Raw genomic sequence first — 19678 nt, forward strand, 5'->3', positions numbered from 1 at the left:
GGAGCTGTGTTATCTCGCTCCCCCCCAACCGCAGAGGAGGCAGGCAGGGCAGGGAGAGGGCAGGATACTCACTGGGGTGGTGTAGATCCCCTCGTACACCTCTCCGAAGAAGCCTTCTCCGAGGATCCTGCCCAACGTGACATCCTCCCGGGAGATCCCATAGTGCTGGACTTCATGGACAGGAGAGCAGGGCAGAGGTGGCAGCACCAGTGGGTGGGAAGCTGCCTGTACCACCGCCCATTCCGTGGGCAGAGCCCCCATGCTAAGTGGGAGATGTTGGCGATCCCTGGGTACCAACCCTCTCCATCACCCCCTTGGCAAGGACCTACAGGTCCTGCCCCGTGGCATGTAGGGTGATCCCAGCTCCTTCAGCCCCTCTGGGGGGTAAGGTGGGCATCACAGTCAAACCTTGTTCCCAGCTTTGAGGGAATTTGTGGGGATGGGGTAGGACATTGGGGTGGGCAGGAGGAGGTGAGACAGCTTCCTTGAGATGTTGGAACATGGGCAAGAGGGCACCCAGGGGGGTGGCACCTACCTCCAGACCTCGGTCTTAAGGACTCATCAGGGATTTCAGCATAAATATCAGAGTCTAGGGCAAGAAGGAGGTTGCAGGCAGGGATTCAGGCAGCTCAGTGGGCAGGGTGAGCATCCTCATGGGGTCCAGCCACCCAGCCCAGAGCAGTGCCCGCAGGGACCATGGCCATCAGGAGCATGTGGAAGGGACCATGGCCATCAGGAGCATGTGGGATGCCAGCCTGGCCCTCCCCCAGGATGCTCAGCTGCATCTTGACCCCCAGCCGAAGGGCTGGGGGTGTCCAGCTCCACAAAACCCTCAAATCCCTTCGTACTGGTGTCCCACAGCCCTGCCTGCATCCCCTGGGAGGAATGAAGAGAGGAGAAGAGCTAAAAACTCACCGATGCTCACGCTGTCCGACAGCATGGACTGCCTCTCCTCCAGGTGCCTGTGGGGTGGAAGGAGGCTGGAGTCAGGGAGTGGGGTTGGGAGGCAGGATGGGGTTCCCAGCCCTGCTCTGGGGCCAGGCACTACTTACGGGGCCGGGATCTGCGGCAGGCTGATCCTCTTCTCCCGCTCTGTGGAGAGGACAGCAGACAGTCATTTCCCAGCAACCTCCATCAGAGCCTAATGGGTGCTGAGGCCCCCCAGTGCCTCACCCACACATGCAGTGAGTTTGGTGGGTCTCAGCTAGGGTCACTCCAAAGCCACGGGTGATGCTGTGGCCATGGAGAGAGCAGAGAAGCGCTCGGAGGGGGCACGGGTGGGGACCCTGCCAGCATCGGTGCTCTCCAGGGTGCTCACCTCTCCTGGGGAAGATGATGAGGGAGGTTTCCAAGTCCCCCTGCAGCCGGCAGTAACCATCGATGAGGTCAGCCATGTTCTCTGCCTCAGCCAGAGAAGCTGTCTTGATAGCGAGGGACTGGGGGAGATGGTAGGGATAGCGGGATGGGTGAGTCCAGAGCTGGGGCTGGGGGATGCTCCCAAGGGGTTCCTCCCCCTTCTCTCCACCTCGGGGTAGCTCAGTGACCACCTCCTTGCTCTGCACTGGATCCCAGATTCTCCAGCACTGCTGTTCCCAGCACCCCAGGATACCATGGCCAATGTGCCTGGCACCAAACCCTTCCCTTGAGGCAGGGGCACTCTCAGGGGAGCTTGGACCCCCTCTGCTTTGGGGGACAGTCTCCCTTTGGCAAGGGCTGGAGGCAGGAAAACTCTGTCAGTGGAAGTGGAGCCATCCACCAAGTCCTGCATAACCTGAGGGATGCAATGCCACCCCACAGCAAGGTGATCCCCCATGCCACCCACCCCTCCTCCAGCACCTGGGGTACCCCCGCAGTGCATCCTCACCTGGGGGGTGCCGCTGAGCCCCAGCTGCAGCACAGCCCGGCCCTCCTCCACACTAGAGCACTTGATGGACTTGATGTGTTTGAATTCGGCCAAGCACGTGGGCTGGGGAGAGAGGCAGAGCCCCAGCATCAGCCCAACTGATTTAAGAGCACCCGCCCCTCAGTTCCCCATTTAGCACCCAACACATGCCCGTACCTTGGCCTCCTTGCTCGTCATCTGCCGGATGCCCTTGGGTCCAATGACCAGGTCCACTGTGATGTTCCACCCTTGCTGGGGGAGCAGCAGAAGGAGGATGTAAATTTGGGGAGGGGGGTACCCCAGGAGCCAGGTTCTCCCCCTCAACCTGCTGCAACGTGTGAGACACCTCGGGAAAAACCACCTTCCTGGAGGTATTTGGAGACAGGATAGTTTGGAGAGGGGATGGTTGATGGTGCAAGGCAAGGAGCCCAATGTGGGTGCTTTTTCTCCTCCTGGCTCCAGAGGGGTTCCCGGTGCTCCTGGTTTGCCACTTTCTCACTCCAAAAGCATTTGGCAAACTTCAGGCACTGGCTTGCACCCACTGGGCTTGGATCCCTTCGTGTGGAAGGTCCCCAGAGCCCCAGCCATACCCCCAGCCCCTCTCAGTATTCTCCAAAAAGGAGACCCCAGATCCTCCCTCCACTCTAGGGAGGGGGAGAGATGCTCAGCTTCTCATCAGGGAGGTGATGCTGTGGGGCTGCACAGGGGATCTGGGGTTTGTGTCTCCCTTGGGGGAACAGTGAGTGATTTCCAAGCCTTGGAAACCCCCTGCAGGAACTAGTCCAAGCTAGGGGCAGCTGAGTCCCCATCTGAATGCGGGGACCACAGCAGGGAGCAGCCCACAGCAGGGTAGCTTTGTCCGTGCTGCCACTTGCAAGCATCCCCGGTCTGTGCTGCTTAAGTGGTGCCAGGGGATGCTTTGAGTGGCAGCCCTCTGCCCTGCTATGCACAGTTAATTAACAGCTTAAGACTCCTGATGACTCCAGTTGCATCTTTAGCAAGACTTTGCTGGGTTTAAGGGCATGGGAGATGCAGCTTCGAACACCAGCTTGTGATGGAGGTTGTCCTTGCCCTGCAGTGTCCCTCCTCCACACTGCCTGGCACAGTGGCCATAGCCAACACACCTGGCCCCAAAGCAACCTGGGCAGGGGGATGTGCTCCCATCCCATCCCAGCCCAGCCCAGCCCAGCCCAGCCCAGCCCAGCCCAGCCAATCCAGAGCACTCACAATGAGCTCGCAGCGATAGCTCTCCTGGTCGATGTTGGCGAAGCTGGAGAGGGTGTGGAGGAACTTGAGGATGCACTCCTCCTCCCGCAGCAGTGCATACTGCTGGAAGGTCTGCTGGATCATCTTCCGAAACTGCTTGGGCTGTGGGCACAGTGGCTGCTAGGAACGCTGCGCACACGCCTGGCGCGCAGAGGGGGTGTGGGGGTGCAGAGGCTGTGAGCTGAGCTTGGACATGTGCACGCACATGGACACAGGCACGCATGCACTCACCTGCAGATATGAATATGCACCCTCACCCGTGTATGTCCACACGTGTGCCATCACGCCTCCATGTGTGTGTGCTCCTTCATATGTACATGAGTGTGGGCAGGTGCGTGTGCACACATATGTGCAAATGCGGCCACGTGTGTGCATGCATACATACATATGCATATAAGTGTGCATGCAGGTGCATCATCACATGTGAGCAGTGAGCATACATATACAACACATACATGTGCACATGCATGCAAATAATGCCTTCACATGTGTAAGCAGACGTGCCTATACATGTGTCTGCAAATCCACCTGCGCACACAGGAGCACACATGGTCCTATATGTGAATGCACACACATGGGCAGATACACCTTCACGAGTGCGTGCAAAGCTACAGGAGCAGGGGCAGTTGTGCATGTACATGCATGTGCAAACCCACATGTGCACGCTGGTGCTCTCACCTGGCCCCATATGTGCACATCTACACACATGCACACGGGTGTGTACATGCAGATACGTCGTCCCACATGTGAGCACAACCACACATGCACGCAATTGCAAGCAGATGTGCACACTCGTGCAAATCTACATGTGTGCTTCCATGCACACACATGAGCACCCACAGCCACACCCATGCATGCTTACCCACCTTGCACCCATGCACCCAGCCCCACTTCACACACCCATACATGGCCCTCACCTTCAGGTTCTCCTGCATCTGGCTGGGGAAGAAAAGGTCCAGACCCACCTCCTTCCTGGAGAGCAGAGAATTCCCCCCATGCACATTAACAGGCCCGCAGGGACCCCGGCTCTGGGGGCTGTGTGGGGGCCTCCCTCGGGAGCTGTAGCCCAGCGGGGGGGTGATGCACCAAGGAAAGTCGGTGCTGAGGGGCAAAGGGGTGCTACTCGGGGAGAAGCCACCCATGCAGCATGGGGTGAAAGGTTTCCATCTCCCTCTCCATGCACCCTCCCCATAAGGAAGGCTGATGGCTGCAGGAGGATGAGGAGCTGCAGGAGGATGATGAAGGCCATCTGCAGAGCTCTGGCCCTTTGGGACTGGCTGGATGGGGTGGGGAATTTGAGGGTAGGGGGGGTTCTGCCCAGCAGGATGGGCTGTGTCTACTTACTCCAGGAACTCAAAGTTGGACTTCTTATCCAGTGCGTTTTGAGGCATGTCCTTATAAAACCTCCTGAGAGAAGGGAGGGACATCAGAGAGCCTCCCTGTGCTCCTGTCCCCCCACCACGTCCCCCCACCAAGGCAAAGAAATAGGTGGAAACTCCTTCTTCCCCTGCAAAACCCTCCATGGCCCCAGACCCTGCTCCCTTGTCCGCCCCAGCCCTCCCGCTGCAGCAGATGAGCTACAACAGACGGAGGCACGTACCTGAGCTCGAGGCAGCCCAGCTGCAGGGCCATGCCTTCGCTCACCTTGCTGGCATAATTCTGCATGTACTCGCTCCGGAGCTGCCGAGGAGAGGCAGGGGTCAGGAGGCGGGGGGGATGCTGGCAAGGGATGCTGGCAGGGGGCACTTGCAGTGTCCACACACTCCTGCATCCTGCACTGGGATGCAGCAGGGGCAGGAGCAGGGTGAAGGGGTTGGGACTGGCTGTCCCTGATGGAGATGCACAGATCCAGGAGCAGGATGGGAGCACAGAGGCTGCCCGTCAGCAGCCCAGGGTAAAGGTAAATGGGCTGCAAGGTCTTGGGGCTCTTGGGAATCATGTTTTCTGGGCTGGAGAGGAGGAAACATCCTCCTAGAGCTGGGGGGTGGGTCAGGGTGGCTGGAGAGCAGACCTGTCTGGGGCTAGGAGACCCCCAGGGCCACTTCTGACCTGCTGGTAGAAGTAGAGCAAGGTGGTCCTGTCCTCTTTGAAGCGTTCCACAAAATCCTCTGGCAGATAGCGGATTTGGAGATCGTACCTGGCAACAGGAAAGCCCCTCAATGAGGACCATGCTGGAGCTTTCCTTCTAATGGGGCTTGGTGGTCCCCATGCCCACCTGGGTTTGGGGACAGAGAGAGATGGACACCACCATCATGAGTCCTACCTCCATTCGGCCTCCAGGTGCAGGCACTCATACTTCTCCTGCACTTCGCCCACCGTTAGGTCCGGGTGCAGCCAGTGGATCTCATCTGACTTCACATGCTTCAGGCGGAGCCCATAGCATTCAGCCAGCTTGATGTCAGGCCCGATGCGGCCGCTCACCAGGATGGATTTGATCACCTCCTGGGGTGAAAAGGAGCAGGGCTGAGACCCCAGCGACACCAGCCAGGCTCCAGATGAGCTTTAGACAGCAGGAAAACAAGGAAGAAATACAACACAACCACAACAGAAATGTTCCTGGAGCAACCACAGCCCCAAACACAGCCACCAGCCCCAGTGGTCTCCAGGTGAAGCCTCCAAAGATGCCTCCAGCTTGCTCTGCAACTACCCACAGCCTGAACATGTCCCATCCAACCTCCCAGATGTATTTTGGTCAGGGATAAAAGCCCAGGTGTGTCTCTTCCACCCTTCCTTATGCTTCAGCTGAGCTACACCCGATGCACGGCATCAGCGGCAAGCAAGCAGCAAAGCAGGCATCACTGCTGCCAGTGAGCTGGCGGTGCAGCTTGTTTCTCTGCTTTCCACCCCATCGCTGGGGCAGTGCGGGCAGGGAGTCCCCAGGACCTGCCAGGCCTCTGCTCTCTCTCTGCTACCCAACCAGCCAACTAAAACCAGTAGCCAGGGGCAAGATGGCTGAGCTCTCCTTGGTGAGGAGCGGCTGCCTCCAGTTTGCTCCGCTCCTGCATCCTGCTGGCTGTCCTCCCATCCCTGTGTTGGGGACAGCCTGACTGTGGACATTTCATGGTTTCATTTGCATTCCTCCTCCCCAGCCTGAGGAATCCTTTCCTGCTCCAACCACTTCTCTGAAACTTTCTGCTATGCCCACGACCCCCTCCTGGAGATGGGGAATGGGGACAACCCTGTCCCCCTCCATGTCCTACCAGCTGAGGAAAAACCCCCAGCTCAGCTGTGCTGAGGAACAACCCCCAGCTCAGCTGTATTTTGGTCACCTTTGCGTGACTGTTGCAATGCGCTGTCCCGAGGACTTGCCCCAGGAGAAGGCACAGCATCACCCATTGTCCCCTGGATGTGCATCTCTCCTGGTGGACACCAACCCTGCAGCACCCAAGCACAGAGATCATGCTGGCCAGCACATCCCCAGCATCCACACATCTTCCCTCAGCTAGGAAGCTGCAGGACTCCAGGTAGGAAGGGTGAGGACCACATTTCCCAGCCCAAAGCCACCATGTCCATGATGGAAAGGCACCAATACCACCTTCACTGTCCTCCCACCTCCATGTCCCCACAAGCAAAGGGCAGGAGTTGGGTGCAGAAGTCCTGGAGGGGTGGTAGAAAAGACCTGGATCCTGGCTCACAGGTCAGGCAGGAGAGCAAGAGGTGCTGCTGGCCCCAGAGCTGGGTACCCCCCTGAGATATCTAGGTATGGCAGTCACCCAAGCAGGCAGTGACACTGCGACATGGCCATGGGGAAATATCGAGGGTTTGGGGCTGTGGAGGTCACTGTCCCCCTCACCACCGAAGACCTGCATCTGTGCAGGCCAGAGGGCATGAAGGGAAGGTGGGGCCTCAGCTCCTGCCAGTCCCCAGCCTCGTCCCAGCAGCGTGGGCTGAGCCCCAGTCCTGCAAGGCACCATCATGTCCCACATCCACTTGTCCTTTGGCCTCCTCCCATTGTCCCCTGCACCTGGGGATGTCTTCTCCAGGATGAGATGAACCAGGTCTGGAAAGTCCTCTCTGCTGCCCATGAAGGGGATCAGCAGCCACTCACCAGGGCCAATCCTTGCTGCCAGAACTGGCAGTGGGGCTGATGAGCCCTCACCTTTTCCAAACTCCCCTGTGCTGCCAGAGATAGCCAGATTTTCTCTCCATCCTCCATTTTTTGGTGCTTCTCAGCCACAGGCTCTGAGGGCTACCATGCCATGGGAAAGGGTGGCTGCAAAGGAGCTAGCTACGATGCTGGGTGGACAAAACAGCCCTCCCCTGGCCCATCCTCCCCTGCCCCACATACCCGGATCTCTGTTGTCACAGGACATTTCACCAGCTTGAAGTTCTTGCCCATGTTGAAGCTATTGCTGTAGAAGCAGACCTTGAGGATGCGCATCTCCTCCTTGTCCATCTCCAATGTCCCCATGCTTAGGGTGGCCTCCAGTGTCCCAGCCAGGCTGCGGGACGAGCTGCTCCGTGGGCGACCCAGTGGCTCTGGGATGGCTGACATCCTCACCACACCTGGGGTGCTAGGAGCTGAGCATCCCTTCCCTGCAGGAGACACACTGCATTGGCATGGTGGGGACCCTGGGGATTGGGGGATCATCCTGCAGGGCAGGGAGAGGGCTGGAGGGATGGGAATGGGAAAGGCAGTGGGGACACCCTGGGGCAGGTGGGGAAGGGATGGAGATATGGAGGTGGGTGGAGATGAAGACAAAGAGAGAAATAAAGAGAGTGTGACAAAGGGTGCCCTCTCCCATCATACACCCCTGGCCATGTATCACCACTGGGTACCACCAGGGCCCTGAGTCCAGCTCCTCCAAGTGACCCTTGTGTCCTTGTCACCTCCAGAGCAATATGTCTGCCTCCTCGGTACCTCCAAAGCAATACCTCTGTGTCCTGGTGACCTCCAGAGAAATACCTCATGTCCCCAGCACCTCCAGAGCAATACCTCTGCGTCCTTGTCACCTCCAGAGCAATACCTCTGTGTCCCCAGCACTCATCATTTTCTTTCCCCCACGAAACCCAGGTGAAGGTTTCAGGCTGCAGCTCCCCAGCACGGATACCTGCAGCTGCAGCTGTGGTTCAACAACGTGATCTCCCAAGTGAGCTGAATTTAGCAGACAGCTTTGCAAAAAAAAACAAGTAAGAAGCAAAATGGGGCAAGCAAGACAGGTTCCTTTTCCCCTGGAAATGCAATACTGATTTATATTGATTTGCTCTTTTATTTTTAGAGGGGATAAAACCCAGAAGCCTGCTCAATGTCATTTGAGCCAGAAGGGAAGTGGCTTGAGTTCTCCCTTCGCTGAGAAAAACATTTAATGGGATATGTGGGTCTTGGGTGATCTGAATGGATCTGAAATTTTCCTCTTTGCATGGCTTTTGGTTTGCAAGCTGGGCAGGGCTGGCACAGAAGAGGGTTTGTTCTGGGTTGCTTTCTCCGCCTCTCTGGACATGCACCTGGGCTGAGGCTGGGCAAACTCAGCTCACCTAAGTCCCCAGGAACAAAAGTGTTTGCTTAGCTTGGCCACCAGCTTCCCAGGAAAGCATGGAGCTTTGCAAGGAGCCTAAGCAAGCAAAAAACACAGCCAACACAGCCAGATGCATGGGACAAATTCAGGTTTGAAAAAAGCTGCTCCAAACTGCATCTTTCTGGGGCATGAAATAAGAAAAAACATGGAAGTTCATCCATTAGGCTGCTTCTGAGCTGCAGCCCCATCTGAACTCGGGCCTCAAGTTACTGTTTAAACAGCCGAGAAGCTATGTGCAAACTGGAGTGTTGCAGGATTCATGTGTGTCATTCTGGCTCTGCAACACGGGAAGGTCCCGGCATGGCCCTGGCGGGGCTCCTGGCAGGGCTGGAGAGGCAGAGTGAGAGGCTGTGGTACCTGGAGGGTGTCCCCAGTGCTGCCACGTGAAGGCAAGTGAAGGAGCAGACCTGGAAGATACTGGAAGGAAGGGGTGGGGGGTGTGGGACCGGCTGCGGGACATCACATACATCCCCATGCATGGAGCTGAGGGTCCCACTCTCTCCACAATACCCACAGGGTAACGCAGGCGAGACAACCACTGAAACGGTAGCAGCGTGGACCAGAGCATCCCTTGTCCCACTTGGAGCACTGCTGCTGGCTGCTGCCTCAGCACTGGAGCAGACGGGGAGTGCTTCACGCAGAACCTGGCAGCACCAGCCTGGGGTGGAGGCGGCGAGGATGGGCTGTGTCCCCCTCGCAGGGCTCGAGGCAGGCTCTGCCCTACGCGACAAGCCTGAACTGCAGGGCCAGCCTGCAGCCATCCCCCTGTCCCCAGCATCTGCAAAACCAAGTGCCTATGGGGGAGCAGAACATGCAGCCAGGAGCTGCCGGCAGGAACCCTTCCCAGTGCTGGCTGCCGAGGTTTTCTCTCCCCAGGCCCCCATTTCCCCTTCCCCGCTGGGATTTGCACCATCATTTGCACAGTGCTCAGAGGCAGCTCCACTGTAATTACAAACCTGCGCAAGCTTGCCCGCTGGTGGGACGCTGTGTGCAGCCTCCTGTGAGCTTCGTCTTTTTAAAGCAACTCTCCTGAGTCACTGGACTAAAAATAAGAGTGGTGTAGCCTGGCACTTTCAGGTCCATACAAAGGGTTTTGTTGCCAGCGGTGCAATGCATGGACAGCTCAGATTTTGTTTTCCAGGTTTCTCCAAGAGAACAGGGAAAGAGGTTCTGCATCTCTGCGGCTGTGATGGAGCATTGCTACAACAGCGATAGGATGCTGGGATGTTAACCTTGGACCTGAGCAAGGCAGCGGTGCTGAACTGGGCACCCTCACCTCCGGCACAGGCCAGCAGCAAGTCCAGCCACACCAATGGGCACATGCACATGAGCTCACATGCATTTTTCACATCAGGTTTTGAGGTTTTTTTCTTTCTTTCACAAAAGTGCTCAGGCTGCACAGACAGGCTCTCACAGCAGCCCACATCCTTTGCAGAACACCCTTATGGACAGCTCTCTGCAGGTGATGGACCTTAGCCAGGTCCCCTTCTCATGCGGGCTGCAAGGGTTGGCCAAAGCGGGGACAACCAGGGCAGCCCCCTCGCCCTCTCGTCCTGTCTCTGGCCATGCCAGAGAAGCCAAGGCCATCCCTGCAGGTGATACCATAGATGCTACATGCCTGAGCAACGCCAGCCTGCAGACCATATCTGTGTCATGTCTGTCCAGCATCATGCTGTGCTGGATTAGTGTTTCCTGCTCAACCACGCTCAGCCAGCATCAGGGTCAAGCAAAATCAGCAGCTCTCCTTGTCCCAGCTCTGCAGCAGGTGCAAAAGCTTTGCTTCAGGCTTTGCTACAGCTCTCACTGCTCTGCAGAAGAGGCTGGTGCTCAAAGAAATATCTAAGATAAAGATCTCTTTCACTAAATAGCTAAAACCTGAACCCTGTGTCCCCTGGGTTTGGGAGGGACCCTCCCAGCGTGGAGATGATGGCCCAAGCCAGGCCTCAGGGAGAGGAAGCTCAGCTCTCAGTGGAGAAGGGCAATGGCTGACTTGGGAAGTATTGCTGGCATTTCTCAGGGCCCCCAAAATTACTTCGCTTTGGCTCTTTTTTCCCCCCACTTTTCATTTTCTGCTTTCTTCCTCCAGCCCCATTCCCATGACACATGCCCTCATACTCTCACTGAGCCCACGGGCTGGGACCAGGGCTGGCTGTCCCTTCTGTGTCCCTACCCTGATAAGCAATGCTGCTGGGGAGTGAGATGCAGAGATCACCCTGCAGAGCATCCTGCTGCCCTTGCACAGCACCTCTGACCATCATGGCCAGAGGCGGACAAGGCTGGAGGCAGCTAGCACGAACAAGGGCACATCCCGCGTTTCAACACCCCCCGAAACCCAGCACAGGCATGAGGGATGGCTCTGTCCCTCCAACTGAGCGCTCCGGGGTCTTGCAGCCCCTGCTTGGGTGATGCCTATATGAAATAAAGCCAGGAAGTGCAGTGAAGGCAGTGCCTGCACCCTGCCTGCACCGTGGCCATGCAGCATCCATAGGCACATCCCCACAGCATCAGGGGCACATCCCCAGGGCCATCTGGCTGGAGGGGATGTGTCCTATATGGACCTGGCTGCTTAGCTTCAGAGGTGGGGAAGGGGCCCTGGCCACAGCCTGAGCCCCTTGTACCTCCACCCCTGCCCACTCGCCTTCCCTCCAGCATGAGGACATGTCCCATGGGAGCCCAGCTCTGTCCCCAGCAGGGATGTGTGACACAGCTCCAGTCGGGCATCATGGGGATAGAGGAACCCACAAAACAAAATCAAGAGCTTTGCACCACTGCCACCAACATCCCCTCACCGGAGCCTCCATGTCCCTCCCCAGCAGCCCTTCATCACCTCCTGCTGTGAGTGACACCCCAAAAGGTCCCGCGGTGCCTCGGAGCCACCTCCCACCCTGGCACAGTCCCAGACCAGGAAGTTTTTCCAGTCAGTCCCACAGTCCTAGAAAAGTTTGGTGCCCCTGTTGCCGTTTGCTCCAGCCCTAGCCCAAACCCTAGACACACCTGGGATGACAGCCACAGAGACAGAGCAAAACCCCACCAAGCCCCTTCCCCAACCCAGTGTGATGAGTTTGCAAGTGCTCAGCCCTCCGCCCACCTCCTTCAGGTGAGGGTCTCGGTCCCACCCTTGCACCCCAAGCACCCAGGGAATGGGGAGCAGGAAGCAAGCAGCACTTACGGAGAGGCAGCCATCCCCTCCGTCCCCACGCCGAGCCTGTGCTGACGGAGCTGGTGCTTCCTGCTGCGGCTAACAAGTGTGCGCAGAGGCGTTTGCAAAGCACCCAGGCAGGCAGGGCCCACGCGCAGGCACACTCACGCACGTGCTCAAGCGGCTGCTCGAGCCTGTCATACAGATGGGGAAACTGAGGCACGGCCCAGCCAGCCTGGGAGACCAGCTGGGGTGAGCTTAGCATGGGGCGGCAGATGCAGGCAGAGAAGGCAGCTCACATCCCCCTCCTCTGCAAAGCCCAAAGCCCAGGTCCCACTGAGCGATACCACAATCCCAAAACACTTGTGCTGGGGGTGGGGGAATCCGACCTGAGGACCCTGCAGGAAGCAGGGGATGGGGACAACGGTAACACGTGACTTATCCCGGCTGCCCAGGAGGGTCTCCAGCTGCCAGACTGGCTGGTGGGCAACATCATCTCTCACACTGGGACCCAACACAACCCACCCCGAACCATCCTGCCCCTTCTCTTGGCGGCTGCCAAGTTGGATCCTGGCTCCATCCAAGGAAAAGCCCCAGGAGCAACCCCACACCCATGGTCCCTTCTCAGCACGGGGACCCCAGCCCAGCCTGAGTCACCCTGGGGAGCAGGGTTCCCAGCAGGCAGGGCTGCTCTGCTCCAGGCCCTTCCCCTACCTATCTATGCAGGTATTTAAATGACTCATTACTTTATTGCTGGGTTTCCCCGGGGGAACAGACAAGCTCTCACCCTATTCGGCACCTAAAGCATCACCCTCCAGCCCTGCTTCGGCACTGAAACCAGTGAGTTTCCACCATATAACTGGGAGCGGGGCTGGGTGCTCTCCAAGAGATCACCCGCAGTGGCCTGACCACCCCCCACACTCCCAACCTTATCTCTCATTACTTGTATCTACCCCCAGTCTGCCTTGCCCAGCTCCCATCCATCACTCCAGCCCTGTCCCCAGCGGGCAGGGGGAGCAGGATCCCGGCTAGGTACGGATGGCTGGCAAGACAAAACCACAGCATGTGGCCTCAGGATGCTGTTGGGACCTCTGTGGTGGCTGGGAGCTGAGCTCCAGCCAGATACAAGCCCCTGCCATGGGGTGTAATGTTGGTTGTCCTGCCATGCCCGTGCCGCAGCCTGCTTGACCGCAGCCCCACTGCCTTGCACATCTCATCCCCATCCTTCATCCCCTCCACTCCTGATCCTGCCCACCCAGGGCATCTCTCCCCTTTCCTACCAGCGAGGGTTCATCCTTGCAGGATTTCGCACCAGCTGGACCCTGGCACATCCCTGGCACACGCACGACTCTGCCAGCTTGGCAGCAGGACGCAATGGACCTTGGAGGTGGGATGGTAGCGGGTTAGTGTGGTCCAGTGGTGGGAGCTGGCTCGGGGGCACAGTCCTGCTGCCCCTTTTGTGCCCCCCTCCCCCTTTCCCTGGGGCAGGCTGGGGATCAAGGGCTCCTCACGTGATGTCCCCGCAGAGGAAGCCTGTGTTTCGCAAAGCAAAGGAAATGACACAGGCTTCAGCCATCGAGGACAAGCTGCCTGAGAGGAGGGTTGGAGCAGGTGCATCTCCCCCTGCACCCCATCACTCCCCGTATCCCATGTCCCAGCCCAATGCTGCAACTGTGACCTGCACCAGAACAGCCGGTGGGACGACCAGTACCGGCGACGTGCTACTGGGGAATTAGAAATAACACCCGGAGAGCTGCCGTCAAAGCCCACGCGCAGCAGCTCAGCTGGAGGGAGTGACTCAGGCACGGAGAAAAGATCTCTGTGTTCCCAGTGCAGAGCAGCACTGTTTATCTGGAGCTGGGGATGGGACGAGGCAAGACCATCTGGGGAGGAACGGCTCACCAAGAGGTGGGGACGGTGGCTCTGCCGGCGGCTGCTCAACGAGAGAGAGCAGGCTGCTGGCACGCTAGTCCCTGAGGTGCCAGGATGCATCAGGATGCTGGTGCAAGGTTCCCCATGAGGATGCACTGGGGAGGGGGGCTCAGGGACCCTCAGCCCCATTTTTTTTTGCTGTGGCCAATGCGGTGCCTGGTCCTGAAGACAAAATATCCCCCCTGAGCCCCTGCTAACTGCTCCAAGCCACCTCCTCCCCAGGCAGGGGAGACCTTCAGCCATCCCCCAAGCATTTCGTGAGCTCTGTTGCTACACAGAGGTCACAGCATCCTCCTCCAGAGCAGATCGCCTGGATCACAGATGCAAGGTTTGCTACAACCATCCCTTCTGGTCTCCACCCTGATGGAGGTCTTCCTGCCAAAACTGCCTGAGCATTGCCCCTTGGCTGTGACAGAGACATTGCCTTCTCCGCACTGCTCCAACTAGAAGCAACTCCACAGCTGCAGGGGGAAAAGCCACTCCCCGAGCAGCTCCAGGCTTTTCAGGAGGAGGGGTTCACCCTAAGTCCCTCATTTTTTATGCCAGGAGAGAAACAACTCCCACCTGAGCCAGCAAAGCTGCATATTTATACTTCCCTACCTGCTGCCTGCAGCTGCCAGACACAAAAACGATCATGGACCATCTCTGAGATCTGATTTCCAGCCCATCCTACTAAGGGATGGAGGTCCCCTACCTATGATCCTGTATCACAGTGGTCATCCTGGGGCTCCCATTCATTCTTACAATTAATTAATGGAATTATCACTTGGTACATGGCTTTTTTTTCTTGTACATCCACAACTAAAAATGGGACCAACACTGCTCCGGCCAAGAACAATGAGACTGTGGTGTAAGGAAAAGGGTCAAATGTACCAATAGCTGGGAAAAGCTCCCAAAATCAGGTGGGAGGTGTGGGGGGGGTAGGGTGCTCTGAAAACCCTTGAGGGCAGTTGTAAGGGGGATGCTGGAGATGCTTCTTGCTCTGGAATGATGCAGGTGGGTGGGACTGAGACAGCATCCTCAGGCCATGGGGCTGGAGTGGGCTGGTAGGGCTCAACCCCACCAAACCAAACCACCCAAGCTCAAGCGATGCTGTCAGGGCTTAAAATAACCCATGAGCAGCACTCAAAGCCTCCCCTCAGGGAGGGGGAACAGCTTCCCAGGAACAGGGTGGGCGTATTTCCCAATAACCTTTCTGTGGGAGAAGGAAGAGGAGCGGGCAAGGGCTTGCAGCATAATTTTTGGCACAGTGGGAAGTGTGCTGGCGGTGGGTCCTGGTCGCTAAGCATCCTGGTCGCCAGGCAACACGTGAGGATCATGGGAGATGCTGCTACTGCTTTGTTTGGGGAAGGGAAAGGAAAATAGAGGGTCTGACGCAGAAACAGGGAGAATGCCCTGCTATGGCACGAGGCTGAGAGGGAGCTGGCACCAGTAGGATGTGGCTGGCATCACCGCACCGAGGTACCTGTCAGGGTCCCTCCTGCAGGCAAGGCATCCGTTTCTGGATGCTTACACTAATTCCACTTATATTCACCTTGGCCTTTATGAAGAAAACTCATCTTCTCCAAAACTCTGGGCTACATTGTGGCTTTTTTGACAGAAATTTCCCGGGGGGGTGCCAAGCCACAGCATCTCCAGCACAAACCCGAGCCCTTCTCCCAGCACCAACAAGGAATTCAAGCTCCAGCCACTTCTCCACAACCTGAACAAGCTCTTGGCTGTGGTCACACTGTGTGGTGATGACCTCCCCGGGCAAAGAACACCAAACATCAGCTCAGAAGTGACTCCCAAATCTGGTTTCAAAAGTCATTTTCCTTTCCAAACTGCTGGGCTCCACCACCGAGACCTCTCAAATAAGCTTGGTAGGTTCATTAGTCGGTCCCACACCACCCATTACATTATCTAGTCCTGTCCTCACTGGCTGCAGCACAGCTTTACAGCCGCCCCTCTGGTCAGGCTCTCTTAAAGATGAGCAGTCCCAGCACACTCGGCTGGGTTTGCAAAATGTGGGACGTTTGCGTTTCCCTGGGGAACTCGGCTGAGTTTCAGGAAAATTAATTGCTGTCATTTGATTAAGCATTTTATTTTGGCGCTCGTCAATCATTTCTAGCGTGCGCTATCGTACTGCTGCACAGGCTTACACAAGACCAGCTCATCGCTAAACTGGAAGTTTTTTACCCTTTGCAAAGTTTTCATCCTTTTTCTCAGAGAGATAAACATTTGAAATATAAGTTTAAAAAATTAAATAAGGCAAATGACCCTCTGAGGTGCCTTCAAATCTCTGCCTGCCTGGCCTGAGCTGCAGATGCACCAGCTCAGGCCAAAACATGATGTTTATTCCCCTTGAACTTCCTCAAATTGGGTGATTTCTTAACTTTTTTCAGTGTGAGGTCCCTAGCTTTTGACCTTGAGGTTTTCTTTTGATTTGGGCCCAGGAGTGCAGGTCCCAGCAGAGGGAAAGGCAGCTGCATTTCACATTACCTGGCTCTGCGCAGGGTCAGGGCAGCAATGCTCACGCCTATAGAGCAGAGCCGGTTGAGCATCCCATGCTATCTCTGCAAGAGGAAGGGTTTGGGGATGCGGGGTGGAATTTCCCATCTGAAATCCCTCTGTGCTTCAGCCTTTGGAGATATAAACCAGGCAGCAAAATGCCCCGATTTCTGCCAGGTGGAAATTCCCCATTTGCTGGAAGCAGCCCCAGCTGGGCCCCATGGGGACATGCCAGATACTGGCAACACAGGCAGGTATTTTCCCTCTGGCTGTAGTGGCAGAGGGAGGTGAAGGCAATCTCCCTTCCTCCTCCTCCTCTGCAGTGTGCCCTGCTGTGGGTCACAGCAGCGAGCGGAGCCCAGAGAAGCACCCCCCAGCCCTGCAGCCTGGCTCCCCCCAGCCTGCCACCCAGCCTTCCCCTGCTTTAACCCAGCAGCCGCAACACCCGGCTGCAACGGGGGAAGGAACAGCCTCCAGCTGCAGGGCAGGCAGAGCCCACTGAACAGCCCTGCGAAGGGAAGAGGTGCTTTCCTTCAGGTAGGGCTGCAGGGGGTATAGCTGGGCAGGGGGAGCAGGTTGTGCAGCATGGCGGGTCGTGCAGCGGTGGCTGGTTGTGCGGAACGGTGCAGTGTGCAGCATGGCAGGGCATGCAGTGCAGTTAGGTGTGCAACGTAGTTAGGCATGCAGCGTGGCAAGGTATGCAATGTGGTTAGGCATGCAGCGTGGCAAGGTATGCAACATGTCTGGGTGTGCAGCATGGCACAGTGTGCTGCATGTCTGGGTGTGCAGCATGGCACAGTGTGCAGCACAGCCGGGTGTGCAGCACAGCCGGGTGTGCAGCATGGCAGGGTGTGCAGCTGTGGCACAGTGTGCTGCATGGCTGGGAATTCAACAGGGCACACTGTGCAGCATGGCACACTGTGCTGCATGGCAGGGTGTGCAGCATGGCAGGGTGTGCAGCTGTGGCACAGTGTGCTGCATGGCTGGGAATGCAGCATAGCTGGATGTGCAGTGTAGCAGGTTGTGCAAGACAGCATGGTGTGCAGCATGGCAAGTGTGCAGCATGGCTGGGTGTGCAGCAGCTTGCACAAGGTTCAGAGGCAGAGCACACCAGGCAAACCTTGCTGGAGCCAGCTTAGGACACAAGGCTGAGATCAGGTTGCCTGTGGCAAGCTCTTGCCCATGGCAGCACTCTTTCTGAAATGGAAGTTTATCAAATCTGCATGAGTAATTGCATCGGATGGAGGCTGGAAGAGCAGAGCTGGGAGCCAAGTGGGGCAGGTAGCAGGACTCCCTGCCAGGCAGGGGTGAGGGCAGGGAGCAGGCAGAGCTCTCCTGCATCAATTAACAGGGCCAAGATGCTGAAAACCTCCATGGAAATCACCTCCCCGGGACAGGGCACCACTGTGCAACTTTCCAGTCTAAGGAGCGAAGTGAACACTTTCAGGCCACCGTTTTCAGGTTCTGCCTGGGATAAAATAACCGCACCTTAAAAACATCTGGCTTTTTTTTTTCCCCTCCAAGGAGAGCCCTGTTTGTGCCTTCAAGGGGCTTTTTGCTCAGACAAACTGTAGCCTCAGGGAGAGATGGAGCAGCCACTGCTGCACTGCCTGCCTCCGACTCTGCAGCACTTCCTTCTCTCTGTGGCGCCTTCCTGCACAGCAGGGCCATCCCAGTTCAGCCCAGTGTACCAGCTAGCCTGCCTTGCTGGTGGCTGTAGCTAAGGAGAAGCCTCCCCCCACCCCGGGATGTGGCTGCTGCGTTTTTCCCTGCGGAAACCAGAGTTCTGCTAAAAATATTTTTTTAGCTGTTTTTTAACACGAAACATAGCAAACAGCCCCGAAACGAAAAGACCAAGAGTCCTCTGAGGTTTCCCCAGGGGCTGATGGGAGCCGCATCTCCAACATGTCCTGTTCCTGTTCCCTCTTTGAAGATGCTTCCCCAAACAGCTGTGTGGCCTTGCTGCAATGCCACTGCAGCCACCAGCACTGTCCCTCCCTGCCCCACAGGAGCTCTGTCTGGCCAGCCAGCCCCATCCCAGGGGGAAACACAGCCAAGCCAGAAGGATTGCCACTCCTCCAGAGGATTTTCCAAGAGAAAAGTCTGGTTTTACTCCCCGTGGTTCCTTAAGGAAAGGCCTCCCCGTGATTTTTGTGCTGGGCACCCCAGGCTTTACCCCTCCTGCAGGCCAGGATGCCTTGGTGGAGGAGATACGGGTATCACATGGGGTCTGCCACCATTACAAATTGAAATACACGCACAAGGCTTTGCGTGAAAGGTTCCCAGCTCTGTCTACCCCTCATGAGTAATAACTCTGCCAGGGAAAAAGCAAAATGATTCAGATGCTGCTTTCCCAGCCCCCAGCGCCTGGAAAAGCCTTTATGCTGAATATTAATAAAAGCTGAGCACAAACACATGAAAATGCAGAGCTTGGGGACAGGGGCACTTGTACCCCTGCACGCCAGACCTATGTGTGCCCTTGCACACACGTGTGTGTGTCTTACTAGCATGTGCAAAGCATCACTGGCAAAGGTGAGGATGTGTTTCCCATGCACACACACCACTGTGCACTGTCTGTGCATCCCTACCCATCTTTTGCAGACACTGGGGACCGTGCAGCTCCTGTCCCCTGTGGCCACTGCTACCGGTGGCACTGCCACCCCACACTGCACTCCATGTCCCCCTGCTCTCTAATGCCCATGGCTCTCCAGACACGTGCAGCCTGCTCCCTCACAGCTCTTCTCACAGTGACTCTCACCTATGCCCTTGCAGGTAAGGCTGAGAGCTGTAAATCAGGCTGTGGACCTGAATCCAAAGGACAATCAGCATCCCAGGGCTGCCCTTCCCTGCCTAGCACTGGGAAGCTTGTGGGTGCCTGGTTTTGGCCCCTGCTATGAGACTCTGTCACCCACAGCACCACAGAGGCAAACTCACAGCATCCTCCCTGCCTTCAACAGGTGGGTGATGCCAGCGGAGCACTCGTAGGTGATTCTGCCTGTGAAAGCAACAGGTGGGGTTGGGGATGTTCCTAGGGTGTCCAAGCCCTGATACCACCCCTCTCCCACAGCTTCATCCAGCGTGAAGACAGCAAGGAGGGGTCTGTGATGGGTGCAGTGGGACACTGAAGCTGGCTGTCCCCTCCCTGACAGACCTCAGGGCCCTGATGGCCATGTTGTCCTGGAAACAGCCCCGTGCTGGGCACAGTTCCAGGCCAAGATGGTGGTGGAGGACCCCTGCCGCATCACCTTGCCCACAAAGCCCCCCGGACACACCACAGCCAGGCCCAGCTACCAGCACTGACCTCTCCTCACCTCCCTGCCGTAATGCCAGTGCCTCGTCCAGCCTGGTCCCGCTGCTGGCACAAGGCACACGCTCAGCCTTCCCTGGCTGCTGCACATCACCACCTCTTTGGGACAGTCACAACCCCACGCAGCACCTCCAAGACCCCCAAGT

General features: G+C 57.2%; 1 protein-coding gene across 9 annotated transcripts in view; it reads right to left on the reverse strand.

Annotated features, from left to right (window-relative positions):
• PTK2B (protein tyrosine kinase 2 beta) overlaps positions 1-19678 on the reverse strand; it is a 29337-nt gene that overhangs the window by 8466 nt on the left and 1193 nt on the right. For 8 of the 9 annotated variants that reach the window (XM_055810167.1, XM_055810166.1, XM_027785539.2 and 5 more), the window contains 14 exons: positions 7437-7684; positions 5412-5590; positions 5198-5285; positions 4749-4828; positions 4493-4555; positions 4066-4120; positions 3110-3250; positions 2060-2134; positions 1865-1966; positions 1319-1436; positions 1053-1092; positions 916-962; positions 536-589; positions 73-170 (listed from right to left, as the gene is read on the reverse strand). In XM_055810167.1, coding sequence (XP_055666142.1) covers positions 73-170; positions 536-589; positions 916-962; positions 1053-1092; positions 1319-1436; positions 1865-1966; positions 2060-2134; positions 3110-3250; positions 4066-4120; positions 4493-4555; positions 4749-4828; positions 5198-5285; positions 5412-5590; positions 7437-7643 — 1347 coding nt within the window. In that variant the 5' untranslated portion in view covers positions 7644-7684. Of the gene's footprint in view, positions 1-72; positions 171-535; positions 590-915; positions 963-1052; positions 1093-1318; positions 1437-1864; positions 1967-2059; positions 2135-3109; positions 3251-4065; positions 4121-4492; positions 4556-4748; positions 4829-5197; positions 5286-5411; positions 5591-7436; positions 7685-11833; positions 12219-19678 lie in introns of those variants that run through there. The other variant, XM_055810165.1, reaches the window with a different exon arrangement.

Source organism: Falco peregrinus, chromosome 7 (assembly GCF_023634155.1).
Source record: "Falco peregrinus isolate bFalPer1 chromosome 7, bFalPer1.pri, whole genome shotgun sequence".
Taxonomy (NCBI): domain Eukaryota; kingdom Metazoa; phylum Chordata; class Aves; order Falconiformes; family Falconidae; genus Falco; species Falco peregrinus.